We start from the raw sequence: 15,301 nt of genomic DNA, 5'->3' as shown, positions 1-15,301 counted from the left end.
TCCATCAGATTCTGCTAGGCCTCTTGTTTGTCAAGAGACTTTTAAGGACTGCACTGCATGGGTTTACCCTTTCCTGCAATGCCATTGTCCTAGGGAAAGTCATCTCTCCCACAAAGCCGCCATTTGCCCTGGGAAGAAGCGCAGATAAAAACAGATAACTGTATTTCATGTGTTGCCTAATTTGGCCTTGTTTCTCGGTGTGACATGGAGCAGGAATACATGTGAATCAGCGAGCAAATATCAAGGATAAGGGAAGCAAGCAGGCTGCCAATGAATTTTCTCTCACTTTGTTAATTATTGCTTTGCATTGGTATTGTTCAGATCTATAAAGATGCCCAGAGTTAGCAGGGTTGACGGCTGCTGGAAAGTCAGTCCTGCTGGCATACTCCCCAGTAGCATCTCAAATGACTAATGGAAAGAAAAAAGACCAGTGCCAAATGGCCCTTGTCCAGAGCATTTCATCTGGCTTCCCACCAGCTTCTCTGACTTACATGTCTTATCACATCCCAGGGCTATTTTTTGCAACATGTCCATCAGAGCCACTTACTCTGGGCTGTTCAATGTCTTTTGGACAGGTGGGCTTTACTGCAGCATCATTTCCTCCTCTCCCACAGCACTGAAGCTGGAAAGACAGAGATAACATGTTAAAAAACAACAACCAAACACCAGACAGATTTTTTAAATAAAGAAATCCCCCTCATAAATAATAAATTTCTTTATTATATTTATGAGTCAGTCCATAACAGTGTTCTCTCATCAACTTGTAAATTTACATTAAACTCTTGTTCCAGGCTGAAGTTTCATACACTCTAAAATATACTTGCACCAATAATATTGTCCAGAGTCTACCCTTCTGCTACTGTTCCCCCCCCCCCCGTTCATTGTGCATCTCTTTGATGGAGTACTACCCCCTGAACCCCCTGAACTCTTGGTTTAGTGCAACCAACAGTGGAGAAACCTTCATCTGAGCACAGCTGTAGGCTGGACATGATGATAGTTTAAAGAGATTTGAAACTGGCCTGATGTGTCCATATCTCCCTGTGATGTTTCCTCACTGGCTTCTGTAGCACTGAAAATGCAGGCAATATTAGTTCCTAACAACATCCTTAGTTGGTACAGCAGTAACAGAGGTTAGGCCAAAGGTAGTGTCTCCAACAGGCTCCTTAACTAGGAAATTAATTGGACTTCTAAGCAGACATGTTTAGCATATTCTAGTTAATTTTTTTTTTTAACAGTATTGCCGGGGGGGGGGTGCCGGGGGGGGGGAGAGAAGTGCTGAAAATCTGCTGAACCTGACAATTTGAATGTATTTCATTAAGCTCAATTTTCAGCAAAGTCAATTAAGCCAAATGAATTCAAGCACAACCATGCAAACTAAAGGATTTATTGAAGTCAGGGTTCACATACTATTCCAATCTGTATGCAAATAGAAATATCTGCTTGATTAGGCCATTTTTATCTAGCTTTCAGCATTGGCTTATGGCAGATCCTTACCTAACTCACAGGGTTATTGTGAGGATTTTTTAAAAAAGGAAATCACGCACCCCACCCTGAACTAGTTGGAAAAAAGGGCAGGATAACAGCGTAATAAATAAATGTAAATAAATAGACCGAAGGTCTTTATTGTTAAAGGTGTTTAAGCCAGAATGGGAAATTCAGGTACTTTAAGTAAGGAGCACCACCAGGTCAGAGCAGTGAAGATGAAGCAAGCCTTAACCTCCATTCCAGTATGCCTGACTTAAAGCCTGCTTTTGAAACTTCATAAAGGCAGCCTTGATAAGCAAAAGATCTGAATTCAGAAGTTACTCACTGCTTCATGATACTGGATAAGGGTTTTGTTGCTTGTCCCCACGTTATTCACAAAGTCTTCGTAAGCTTCCTCATAGATGTGCTGGACCTCTTCAACAGCCTGCAGTAAACCAGACAGACAACCTCAATGGGATCATGATGGTGACAATTGGAGGGACTATTCTGCAGTTTCTTGGCTTCCCTCCAGGCTCTTGGTCCCTCTACTACTTGGCAGGAAGGAGAGATGAGTGAAAAAAAGACAAGCTGAAGGGAAGAAATCTGACTTTACTGCATAGCTTTAAAGAATGAAAACCCAGAGGCACAGCATGACCTGGGGGCTGGACTTAGCTAAGAAGGTACCAAAGGAGAAAGGCTAAGCAGGAATTTGACCACCTTTTAGGTTGGCAGATTTCCTAGAATCATAGAACTGTGTAAAGTTGGAAGGGACCACAAGGGTCATCTTGTCCAACCCCCTGCAAGGCAGGAATCTTTTGTCCAATGTGAGGCTCAAACCCACAACTCTGAGATTAAGAGTCTCATGCTCTACCAACTGAGCTATCTCATATGGAACACCACCACATTCACAACCAAACGTGTTAAGTGAAGCCAATGGGTGAAGGCCAAGAAAAATCTGCCAGGGCACTGTAGTTTTGTACTTGGGGTAATGAACTACTTAGTATGCATTATGCAAGTAAGAAATGTTTCCACCAGCAGCAAACTTGAATTTGCCACTGAGTGGCTCCCTGAAAAGTCTGCATGTGTTTGTTTAATTCACATTTTAACGTTTTTAGGTGTAAACCTTCAAATGCGCTGGAATCAATGGGACTTCTACACCCATGACAGCTCCTTATATCATAACATGTTTATCTGGTTCTAACCTCCTCTGTTTATCATCAAAGACACATTTACCTTTTGTTTGTTTTATACATTTTTAAACTACTTGTTAGCCTGAGACTCTGGCGATGGGGTGGTGCACAGCAAACATTGAACTCACCGCTTTCTTGCCAAGAAAAGCAAAAACTCCTGCAGTGACTTCAGCAGCAAAAATCACCAGCAAACAGGTAAAGAACTGCAAAAGGATGGAGACAGGATTACAGGCTTAGGTTGTACAACCTTCTAATGATCTGCAGTAAATATATTACACAGGCCACAGGGTAAAGGGGAAGGGCTGTGACATCTGCTTTGCATGCAGAAGGCCCCAGGTTCAGTTCCCAACATCTCCAGAGAGGGCTGGGAAGGACTCCTGCTTAAGAGCCATTGTTAGTGTAGAAAATACTGTGCATTATGGACCAATGGTCTGACTCAGTATAAGATAGCATCCCATGTATGTCCAGAACAGGGAAATCCTGTTTAATGTTGGTTTATTATTGTCAGGGGACTGCCATTGGAACAGGGAAGGGAGGCAGAGGGGCAGTTGGGATACAGGGAACCTCCAAAAATCTTGAGAAGCAGTTCCTCTTCCTGCAGTGGGGAAAGCCACACCTCCAGTGGGGAAGAGGGGAAGGGACCAGAGGATGCTGCTGGGAGCCCCAGCGCCACACCTCGTCAGTCTGAGGGTGAGAAAAGCCACACCTCCCGGGTAAAGGAGGGGAAAGGGCTAGAGGATGCTGCTGGGAGCCTCAGCACTGCTCCTGGCCAAGCCGGCCAGGAGGGAAGCACGCCTCTTCCATCGCCCACCTTGTGCAAAGGTGTAAAACACAAAGAAGGAAGGAAAAGGCTGGGGGTGACTAAGCTCTTATGTTGGGGGAGGACCCGGAAATGACCACCCCTCAGATTCTGCTAGTGATTGAGGCAGACATGAACTTGAGGTTCTGCACTGTAAATAGTTTTGCACCAAAATAAAACCTGTAAAAGACAGGTTGGAGTCCTGACAGGTTACTCACAAGCAACCACCACTGCCATCTGACAATTATGGAGGATCTTAAATCATAGTTTGATCTTGGTTTAAGATTCTAGCTAGTAAACTGACATTAGTATAGATCCTCCCTTTTCAGATGTAACAGGGAACTCAGGTTTTAAGAAATCTAGGATGGAAGTGTCAAAGCTGGAGTGTGAAGGGAAGGGGAGAAGAGAGGACCTCACGCTTACTAGGTGTTTTGGTTCTGCCACAAGGTGAAAGAGGTAACAAAATATTGTGTCTGAAAAGCCCTAATTTCACACCCAAGTTGTGCATAAGTTCATTACTTACTGCTCCAAGCAGGCACTGAGATTCTCGCGCAGCTCCACAGCACCCAAAAAAACCCACGGTCATCATCAGCACGCCTGCTCCTATTAGCACATAGAGTCCTACGGGGAAGACAGAATCATCAGAGAAAGAATACAAGGAACATCTCCCCCATGTCATTTCCTACCTGTGTGCTAGGATGGTTCTTGTCTGCCTCCCCTCCCTTCCCAAATGGGACTGTTCCATGCAATCAATTTTTGGCACCCAGTAGGCTAATGATGTCCTGGGTTACTAGAGCTGCATCAAGCATCTTCATTATATGGTTTCTGTTGTTTGTTTGCTGAAGACACACTTTTTTATCCTAGCATTTGATAATTGTAAGACCTCTATTAGTTTGATTTAAATTGTTTAATTGGATCTCAATACTGCATGATTATATGATTATCACCTGTTCTGGGGCTCTGTGATGAAAGGCAGGTTCTCTTAAAATACAATAGATAGGCCACTCCTTGGCCTAAGGATGAGCTCAGAAGTTTCACTTCTGCTTTAGACTAACTGCAGTCTGAAACCCTGACACATTGTGATTAGTCTGAACTTTAATCATTGAAACAAGTTAACTCCAAACCTTAGCTTATGAAGCTGGATTGTGTTTTTTTTTGTTTTTTTGTTGTTTTTTATTTAAAAAATAGTTAAAATTAGCCACAGTTTAGGAATTGGATGCAACATTAAACCGTGGTTAATAAAAAGTGGAACTGGAAACTTTTAATCACCTCTTTGGAGCTATGCTGGAGAAGAGAGAAGCAGCAGCTGCACATGAGCCAATGCTCTGACATGTGATAATAAACAAATATTTTTTGTTGTGTTTGAACTGGGTGTATAGGTCCATCCTGTCTAGCATTTTGTTCCCACAGTGGCAGCCAAATGCTTATGGGAAACATACAATCAGGACAGTTAATTATTTTATTATGAATATTTATAACTCGCCCTTTGTCAATACAGATATCTGGGTGGGGTACAAGATAAAGGTGTTCAGAACAGAAAGACAAACAGAACATGAAGGCAACAGCTCTTAACAATAAAGTTCTTCCTAGCATCTGTTGCGTTTTCTTCCTCTATCATTTCCTGCATCACAATCATAACATATCTGTGTGCACTTGAGTCTCATTCTATATGGTGGCTGCTTTATAACAGTAATGCAAATAAACCCACTGTATACACATTAGCTTATTTGTGTTATTCTTCTTATTAAAGAATTGAGGAGCTTTGCTGTGGAATTCCAGAATCTTGCCTTGAATGTGGACTCTGAAAGGGCATCTTACAGGGAAGAAGGGCATCTACAGGGAAGTTTGGGTTTGCTAGTTTAAGGATTCCATACAAGGTATCAATGAAGCTTCTCCAGGTGTCACAGATAGGGAGAGTTGCTATGGTCCTTTTGCAAAGAAGGCCTTGAAACAGTCCAATTTCCTTAAAAGTCAGCATTCTTCAACCTCTCGAAGCAGCCCCAGCAGTACACTTCATTGGCTAGGACTGCTGAGAGTTGCAATCTGAGTTCTGGGAAGTCTATGGAGGTTTGAGAAATACCTCTATTTAGGATAGAACTTTTCCTGTAGATGAGCAACTGGAACTCTATGCCCATAGTCAAGAGAAGCATCAGCTGTTATCTTCAACAAATGAGGTAGGACAGGGAGGAACTTGGAAGATGACAGTGTGTTCTGCCACTCACCACCATGCCGTTCAGACCGCCTAGGAACAGGTGCTATTGTTTGCCAGCATTGTTCACTTTCAATTCCAGAAGTGTAATAATGCTCTTCTCTGCCACCCTCCCTGCAAAATATGGCTCAGTATGAAGCCATTGGGTGGATTCATGCTATTTCCCTGGATCAGGTCAGGTAAAGGTTGTAGCTCCACAACTGATATTCACCCTCTGAGAAGTGTATGGCTGCACAGACAAGACCTTCCGAGTGCTGAGATGCAAAGCCAAAGATGTTCCACCAGAGGGCAGCAGGAGTATCCATTAGGCTTCACTTGATGTTGCCCATTAAGGCACTATTTTCTAGGCTATTGATACAAAAATATTTTATGTTTCTTTAGTTAAAAACCCGAAAAGGTTGTTTTAGAAATAAAGCACACCATGTTTTCTGTTTCTCCAGAAGCATGTACAGTATATACCTGGGACCTGATGTATACTATGTTCCCTGTTTTCTGAAATTTCAGCTGCTTTTTGAAATTTTAGACAAAAGTTTCCCCAAGCAAAGAAGTTGCTTGAACCTGAACCTTCAAGATATGCTCTCTAGCACCAAGAAAGATACCTTTCTGAGAACACTGCGGTTTCCAAACCATTCCAGGAACGTGATTTCGGCAGGATCATCACATTCACATGATTTGGGCTAGTCACCTCTTTTCTCCCTCTCCACAGAAGTTAGATGCCTTTTCTCTCCTAATACCACTTCTATGTCAGTATTAGACGTAGTGCCACCCTGTGCAAATGTGCAACATATTTTCAGAAGTGCATCTGTGGTGGGGCAGTCATTGGCATCACTGCAGGTTGCTTGGATGGGGATGGGGCAGGGTGGCAGTGAGGTCATGATTGTGCAGACACACCAGTGTGAGCAGTGGATTGCCCCACTGGTGCACCCACACAGGCCTGGTCCCCAGGCTCATTGTCCTATTGCCCTGCCCTATCCCCATCCAGGGAGAAGGATGTGCTCCCTTTTTCGGTAGTCTAAATGCCAGAGCAATGATTTCATAAAATAACACCCTAAAAGACACCTGCTTCTTGGGAGGAAAGTGATGACAAACCTAGACAGCATCTTAAAAAGCAGAGACATCAGCCTTGCTGACAAAGGTCTGTATAGTTAAAGCTACGGTTTTCCCAGTACAGTGGTACCTCGCAAGACGAATGCCTCTCAAGACGGAAAACTCGCAAAACGAAAGGGTTTTTGGTTTTTTGAGTTGCTTCGCAAGACGATTTTCCCTATGGGCTTGCTTCGCAAGACGGAAACGTCTTGCAAGTTTGTTTCCTTTTTCTTGAAACCGCTAATACAGTTGCGACTTGACTTCGAGGAGCAACTCAGCACGCGGTGTGGTAGCCTTTTTTGAGGTTTTTGAAGACTTTGGTGATTTTTGAAGCTTTTCCAAAACTTTTCCGACACCGTGCTTCGCAAGACGAAAAAAACCGCAAGACGAAAAAACTCGCGGAACGAATTAATTTCGTCTTGCGAGGCACCACTGTAGTGATGTATGGAAGTGAGAGATGGACCATAAAGAAGGCTGATCGCTGAAGAATTGATGGACTGCAAGAAAATCAAACCTATCCATTCTTAAAGAAATCAGCCCAGAGTGCTCACTGGAAGGACAGCTCTTGAAGCTGAGGCTCCAATACTTTGGCCACCTCATGAAAAGAGAAGACTCCCTGGAAAAGACACTGATGTTGGGAAAGGAGAAGGGGACGACAGAGGACGACATGGTTGGACAGTGTTCTCAAAGCTATTAACATGAGTTTGACCAAACTGCGGGAGGCAGTGGAAGACAGGAGTGCCTGGTGTGCTCTGGTCCATGGGGTCATGAAGAGTCGGACACGACTAAACAACAACAACAAAGCCATTGTGACCACCACAAACTCAATAAACCCACTTATTACATGCATTGTACTTGTATTGGGCCCTGTTTCTGTGACTGTAATTTGTTCAATTCTAAATTGTAGCAACCCACCTTGGAACCTGCTGGTGAAGTGTGTGAAATAAATGAAATAATAATAATAATAATAATAATAATAATAATAATAATAATGAAAGAGGGAGGCTAATTCATATGGTTGACTCATGAGTACTTCAGGCATGGGGTTCAATGTGGCCCTCCAAGCCTCTCTGTCTGGGCCTCAGGACTTTCCTCAAGTCACCCCTTTGCTCCCCAAGCTGCAAACCCCAATGCTTCACCCTCTGAATCTTTTTGTCTGGTTGGAATGTATCCTTGAACTCTGATATGCTTCTTGCTTAGCTGAATGGAGGGGGCAGAGGGGTTGTGAGGTTGTGCAGAAACTAGCCCCTGCTGAGGGATGCCATGCCTGACTTATACCAACCCGTGAGTTAGCTATCTCTGGGTGGGTGAATAATGCATGTACCAAAGAGTGCACCTGTCCCTCCCTTCCCAAGTTTGATACTTGCTTCCCAGGCTGTTTGATCATCTTGCCTGCTCTCTCTTTTCCCCACAATGTCCCTTCTTGTAGTGACCAAAACGAATCCATTGGTGGCCACCATCCCATAAGGTACCACTCTCTGCCTGCTCAGTACAGAATAGGCAGGGGGAGAAAACCATGCCAAGGTCAATGCTGATTGTACAAAAGTAAAACTTACATTGATGCTCTGACCACTTTCACTTCTAGCCCCTGCCCAACACGGGCATGTGGCCCTCAGATGCCTGCCCAGAAGGAAACATGGCCCCCATGCTAAAAAAATTCCCCAGTCCTGGCCTAGCCCTTGGGACGTTGTCTAGAGGGAAAATGCTGGAGTTGGCCATCCATGGCCTAACATGCTATGAATTATAAAACCAGCCGTGAACCAAGATGACCTTATCTTGCTTGAGTAATGTTGAGTGGATACGTATGTCAATGAGGGCTTTTAAATCTCTCTCATTCATATTTTCCAGCTGGTCAGCATGGGGTGGGGATGTACCAGGCTCTGCTAGATCTTTGCAAGGCAAAGGCCAAGCCCTCTTAAAGAGAAATGTGAGAAGCTTTTTCATTTTTCACCCTTGTCCAGGAAAGCCCTTCAAAGGGCAGGCAACACATTCTCTTCCGCAAGGGAGTCTATTCAGTGAGTAAGGTTAGAGGTGCTTGCCCTTAACATGCCTTAAAAGGGAAGCTTTGCTTAAAGATGACAGTTCAGCCGAGTGAGTCACACAAAGTGAAGCACTAAAAGCCACTGAAGCGAGGGCAAATTGCCCAGCAATTAGGGCGCTGTGGAGTGGCCAGGGTCTGGCATCCTGCCTCAAGGCGTCATAGCTTATTGAGATAAAGAAAGCAGCCGGCTTTGTAGGAAAGCTCCAGGCTCAGACATTTGTGGGCACAGAAGTGAATGAAGAAGCAAGAGGCAACCTTTGGGAGGTAGCAAGGCCTACAACTTTATGAACTATTGAACAGGATCTGCAGGGAGCAACAACTTTGCTAGCTAATTTACAGTGTGGGGATTTCCATTAAGGGACAACCTGTTCCAAGTAAGCTCTATCCTGGCTCTGAACCAGAAGCTGTCAGGGCACTGCTTCTGCATCACCATCCCTACACCACTCATAGTGCATTGACGGATCCTTTGCCTGACTCATACATGCTCTTGAAGTAGCCAGCTCTAGGGGGGTGAGCTAGGCGTGTCCCCAAGAGAGTTCCTGCCCTCTACAGCTTGATACCCATGGCAGAGTGCTCTGAGGGAACCCCACCCCTTCATTTTCAGGGGTGACTACTTTCTCTTGGAACAAAACCAACCCATTTGTGGCCACCCACCATCCCATAAGGTACGACTCCTTGGACAGTACAGGATAGGCAAGATAAAAAACAAAACAAAACAAAAACACTCCAAGGTCAATGCTGATTGGAGGGTGGAATTCCGACATGGTCCTGAATGACCAGCTCATCCTGGTCATGTGCCAAGGGATAGGGTGTCTGTGCATGCTTTTTGACGGCCTCCTCCATTTGGATATGAACACCTGTAGCCATCTGGCTGACCTGCTGAGAGCCTGAGGGCCCTGCTCTGCCGCTCTCCACCTGGCCTAAGGTGGGGCCTGACAGGCTCTTAAGGACTGCTGCTGCTGCAGTCCAGGAGGACTGGGGTATTTGGGGGGAAATTTTGTTGAGAGTTTTTGCTGCTGTTACTGATACTGATTTTTTTGTATCTTTATTTTTATGTAGAAATTGTTCAGTTTGGTTATGTAGTTTTTTATGTGTTTTATTTCTTTTTATGACTACCTTGCTATGTTTGTTATTATGTAAATTGTTTCCTATTGTAAGCTGCCTTGAGCACTGTTTAAACTGTGGAAAGGCGGCATACAAATAAAATGATGATGATGATGGCTGGGCATTGGCACTTTGTCCCACCTGCTTGTCAACATGCCCTCACCCCTTCACGATGCGCAGGCTGGGGCAGGCGCATCCTTGGTAAATCCTCCAGGGTCAAAGGAATTTGCTTCAAGGGCACCAGTTTTCCACCTCTGGTTTAGACCATGCAAAAGACACTTCAAGGAGTTAGCCAGGGATCCGCCTGCTTAGTTCTGCCTCCTATGCGGCAGCTGCTCTTTCGCCTCCATTTTGCTCTGAGCAGTAAGAGAGCTCCCTCTGAGCATGGTGGTGGTGGAGGTGACAGCAGCAGCCTCACAACATGGCTTAGCACCTAGTAACAAGGGGAGGGGGGGAAGAGGGCTTTTTGTGTGTGCGATGACCATGAATGAACAGGGTCTTTGTCTCAAGTGGTGAATGCAGAATTCCATCTCTCTGCGCTGCTTATGGGCAGAGAGGACTTTGCAGCTGCAACTTGGGTGGGGGTGTTGTGTGTGCTGAGGACACAAACTGGCCCTCTTCCAGGCAGACAAGCTGTACATTGCTTGTTCCTTCTCCTCTTCGGGGTCCTGTCTCTAAGGTGACATGCAAACCTTCAGCCAGTGTTCTGCAACATAATTAACCTCAGAGGAAGTTACTTGTTTATGCAGCCGGCGTGAAACGCGCTTGAAACCCCACAGCACCAATAACACCCTGCCTAATGATGTAACTCCTTTCCAGAACAGTCCGTGACTGCTACCATTGTAAAAGAGCCCAAGTTGGGAACAGACAATTCTTTGCTAGACAGGGAGCTTATGGTGGTTTATGTTCAGGCTGATTTTGAAAATATCGACTGTATCATCATTATGTAAGTTTGGAGGGAAACATCCACAGAAACTTTTAATGAAGCCTAGTTTCCATCTACACAACACAAATTAGACTTGGGAGTAAGTAAAAACAAAACACTTGTAAGTTTCATTAGTTTAAATGTGCTCATGGTCATTTTGTTAATTGTGTGCTACTTTTGAGTTGTATCCAATGTAGCTCCAAGTACAGTGGTACCTCGGTTTACGAACTTAATCTGTTCCGGAAGTCTGTTCTTAAACTGAAACCGTTCTTAAACTGAGGCGCGCTTTCCCTAATGAGGCCTCCCACTGCTGGTGCCCTTCCACCGTTCGGATTCCGTTCTTAGACTGAGGTAAAGTTAGCAAACTGGGACACTACTTCAAGTTCGCAAACTGGGACACTACTTCTGGTTTTCTGAAATTCTTAAACCGAATTGTTCGTAAACAGGACTGTTCTTAAACCGAGGTACTACTGTATTTCATTCTGTCAGCTCAAGCATTCCACTCATGCAACTGAGCTCTACCTCTCCCCCCTGTGCACCCCTTAAATCTGTTCTGACTTTCCCCCAACCCCATTAGGCACCTGGAAGCATGAGAAATAGAGTTCCCACCTCCTTGCTGATGGGGCTTTGCAGAGTAATGGGGTCACAGCCACAGCCCTGCCACTCATGGTGGTCACAGCGGAATGTGGGATTGGGCAGTCCAGAACCAACTGCTGTATCAGCTCCTGGTTGGCACAGTGATCAGGCCCAATGCCACTGCCATAGTGAGACAAGCTTAGGATCCCAGGCAGGCTGAGCACCATGCCCTCCCCACCCACAAGAGGGTGGGCAGCTTGGACTCCACGGAGCTGGCAGGAGGTCAGATTTGTAGGGAGAGCTGGGTGGAGAGAGACCTCTGTGCAATGCAACACACACACTGGTAGAAGGAGGGTTTGGATTGCTCTACCCCAAAGAAATTACTGTAAAACTGTCATTATATCACTCAATAAAAATGACAATACAGTACAGTGAAAATAGACACGAACAATCAAGACAGCCATAAAGATTCAGCATAACCATATTGATTGTTCTGTGCCTGTTTTAATTGTGATTTTATATATTGGTGTTTTTTCATGGCAGTGCCGTGAAGCTAAGGTTTGCAGGGAGCCGGTAATGTAGAAAAGAGAACTGTGACCAGTATCTTGGAATATTTGTCTCAGCAACAAACTTCCTCTTTTTACTGAGTAATTTTTCAGGGTTAATTATCAAGAATATTGGTCATGTTCAGAACCATAAATAAGGTTCCCAGTGACAAGTCTACTTAGCCAGATATTAAGAAGAAATTAAGTCTCCTCCCATTTGAATTACAACTCAGGAAGTAAATGGTTCAAGATAATTACAAACAGTAATTAGACAATTGTCCACCCTTCCTTTCTCTTCTCATAACTCCTCATCAGTGAAATTCAATTTTCCACTCTCTTATTTTTACTGCAATAGCATTTGGAAGCTTTTATGGAATCAGAACACAATCCACAATCGTAATAAAATATTGTGCAAATGCTTACTCTGTTACTGCTGTATATTTATCCTAACAAATGATTTAGGATTTGGAATGCAATGCTTCCAAAAAACAGACTGCAGTATCTGTAGTAGGCACCATGCTTCACTGTATGTTAAACTAGAGAAAACAGAGGATTAAAATGGATTTGGGGGGTTTCTTTATTGTTCTCTAAAGAACTTTTGTGCCCTTACTGAGGACTGGTTTAATTTAAATTACTCAATGTAGTGCAGAAAGACATGGTGAAAATGGCCTGATTTGCATAGCAAGACACTCAGAGCAGGTGATTTCACCCTGCCGCCACAAATTTTTTATGATGCATGAAGTAACTTAGTGGAAAAAACTGGATGATCTCTGTGGTGAGCTGCTTCATATGAAAATGTCACCAGGTGATAAACACAACCTGGAATGGTCTCCACACAACAGCAGAAGGTTGAAAAGAAGCCCTTCTCTCCATTATGGGAAAGTAGAAGAACAGACACTGGCAGCTATAATGGTGCTTAATCATTGTGTGCATGAAACATAATGTGCAGAGTATCCACTTTTCCAGGCTGGAACTGAATCTAGGAAGACAGACGTTATGTTGGTGGAGAAACCAGATTGCAAGCAAGTTTGGGGGCAGGCCTTACCTAAGTACTAGAGCATGTGATGGGCATGCCAAGGGTCCCTAACATCTCCAGGTAGAATTAGGAAGACTCTCGACTGAACCCTGGATTTCTGTATGCAATTGGTGCAGACAGTACTAAGCTACATGGACAAATGGCCGGCCTCAGCATAAGCAACTTCCTATGATGATGATGATGAAGAAGAGTTTGGATTTGATATCCCGCTTTATCACTACCCTAAGGAGTCTCAAAGTGGCTAACATTCTCCTTTCCCTTCCTCCCCCACAACAAACACTCTGTGAGGTGAGTGGGGCTGAGAGACTTCAAAGAAGTGTGACTGGCCCAAGGTCACCCAGCAGCTGCATGTGGAGGAGCGGAGACAGAGTTTATTTTGCACCATCAAATCAGAAGTGAGTTCTCTGCATGGCTTATAATCAGATGGGTTCCTGGCTCAGAATTACACAAAGTAATGACCCTGGTCAGGGGTGCTGCTAAAGTCCTGGACCAGGGAAGAGTGGTCTGATATGTTTAAAGTCCCTGCCTTTGGGCGAAACCTCAAGAAATGCAATGAAATTATATATACCAGTTAATTAACCCTCTATGTAATTTGATGAATGAATTTAGACAGTGCTATTTTTCTAGAAAAAGAGGTGTCAGAACTCACTATGAACACTTCCCTTGTTCTACTATAATGGCAATGGCGCCCACCTGAGAGGTGTCGGAACTGAGTTTCGGCTGAAAAAAAGCCCCAAATTTAGATTTTTAAAGCCACATGGCTGATCTGTTGTCTTTTTCCACTGTTGCTTTCTTTCACAGCTGAACCATTTAGCGACTTCTAACAGAATGAAACCAGATGGAAAGATGACTCAGGCAGAAATGCAAAAAACTTCAAGCAGGTCATGTACAGTGGTACCCCGCAAGACGAATGCCTCGCAAGACAAAAAACTCGCTAGACGAAAGTTTTCCGTTTTTTGAGTCGTTCCACAAGACCAATTTCCCTATGGGCTTGCTTCGCAAGACGAAATGTCTTGCGAGTTCTTGTGAGTTTGTTTCCTTTTTCTTAAAGCCGCTAAGCCGCTAATAGCCGCTAAGCCACTAATAGCCGGGCTTCGCAAGACAAAAAAACCGCAAGATGAAGAGACTCGCGGAACGGATTAATTTCGTCTTGCGAGGCACCACTGTATAAAGATGATGACATCTGCCACTTGACACAAATCCTTTAATCTAAATAATCTTGGTGACTTTTCTCTGTAGGGACAAAAGAGGCTGTTTGCATACAAATATTTGATTGCAAGTATCTATTTCCCTCACCATTTTGGATTTTTAAAGAAATCCTGGCTGGTCACCAGCCACTTTATCCCCAGTATTTTCAGACGCAATCCCTTTATTTCCAAATGTGTGATTACAACCTTTGCATCCTTGTGAAAAAATGAACAGAGGTAGAAACTGGAGCCAAGGGCCGACTCTCATGAAAATGATGACATAATGATAAGGGCATTCATATCTATCAGATAATTAGAACCTCAGAGCATAGGAAGCCAAACAAAGATTTATAATTTGGCATAATATTTGGACTGTTTGATTATTTTATAATTTGGAATGTTTTTAATGTGGCTTTTATTGGATTGTTAAACTGGAAAACTTAATAAATATTATTTAAAAAGAAAATAAAAAGAAAATGGATAAAAGAACAAGCCCTGGTATCCCCGAGACATAGGGACATAGTGATACAAATGAGTAGCTCAGAGTTAAGGGCTGCTTGATGGTCACTGACCGTAGCAAAACATTAAGAGCGTACACCATACCATCATTTTTTAATATTAAACACGTCAGGATGCTGGGGCTGATTTCTTTCATCCATGATGGAACTGTGGAAAACAGGGATGGCTCGCCTGTTTTGGCCAATGGCCACATTCAACCCTGGCCAATGCTGGGGTGTGTTTGGTGGTGGTCCCACCAGCCCACATTGGATGTGACCAAAAATGGGTGTGCCCCCCCAATCGTACACTCTCCCTTACACACATTCACACTTAGGGCATACAGAAACAGCCAGGCCCTCGCCTCAGCTGATCCACACTGTTCAGTTGAGGAAGGAGGGTTATTATCCCCTCTCCTTTCAGCTAATAATGAACACGATGGCTGGGGAAGGGGCCATTTGTATTCCCAGCAAAGCGTTGGACTCCACTCAATTCTGTGTCTATTCCCTCCATCCCTCTTTCTGCTATTGCTGCCAAAACTTATGGTGTCAGATTCAGAAGCATTTGCCTGCGGGCCGGTTCAGGCTCATGAGCTTGGAGTTAGCGACTGTGGGTGTAAAAGCTCAGCAATACTGAGTGTCTAT

At 44.1% G+C, this 15,301-nt stretch overlaps 1 protein-coding gene across 1 annotated transcript in view; it reads right to left on the bottom strand.

Moving 5' to 3' along the window:
• Positions 1 to 15,301, bottom strand: part of TSPAN2 (tetraspanin 2) — a 64,074-nt gene that overhangs the window by 5,090 nt on the left and 43,683 nt on the right. Inside the window, exons 3-6 of the mRNA XM_081009928.1 lie at positions 3,977 to 4,074; positions 2,783 to 2,857; positions 1,811 to 1,909; positions 548 to 622 (exon numbers count right to left, since the gene is read on the bottom strand). Of these exons, the coding sequence (XP_080866054.1) occupies positions 548 to 622; positions 1,811 to 1,909; positions 2,783 to 2,857; positions 3,977 to 4,074 (347 nt within the window). The remainder of the gene's footprint in view (positions 1 to 547; positions 623 to 1,810; positions 1,910 to 2,782; positions 2,858 to 3,976; positions 4,075 to 15,301) is intronic.

This window comes from Podarcis pityusensis, assembly GCF_964106645.2.
Source record: "Podarcis pityusensis genome assembly, chromosome: 6".
Lineage (NCBI taxonomy): Eukaryota > Metazoa > Chordata > Lepidosauria > Squamata > Lacertidae > Podarcis > Podarcis pityusensis.
Note: the sequence above shows the minus strand (reverse complement) of the source record. Positions and strands in the feature narration are given on the sequence as shown.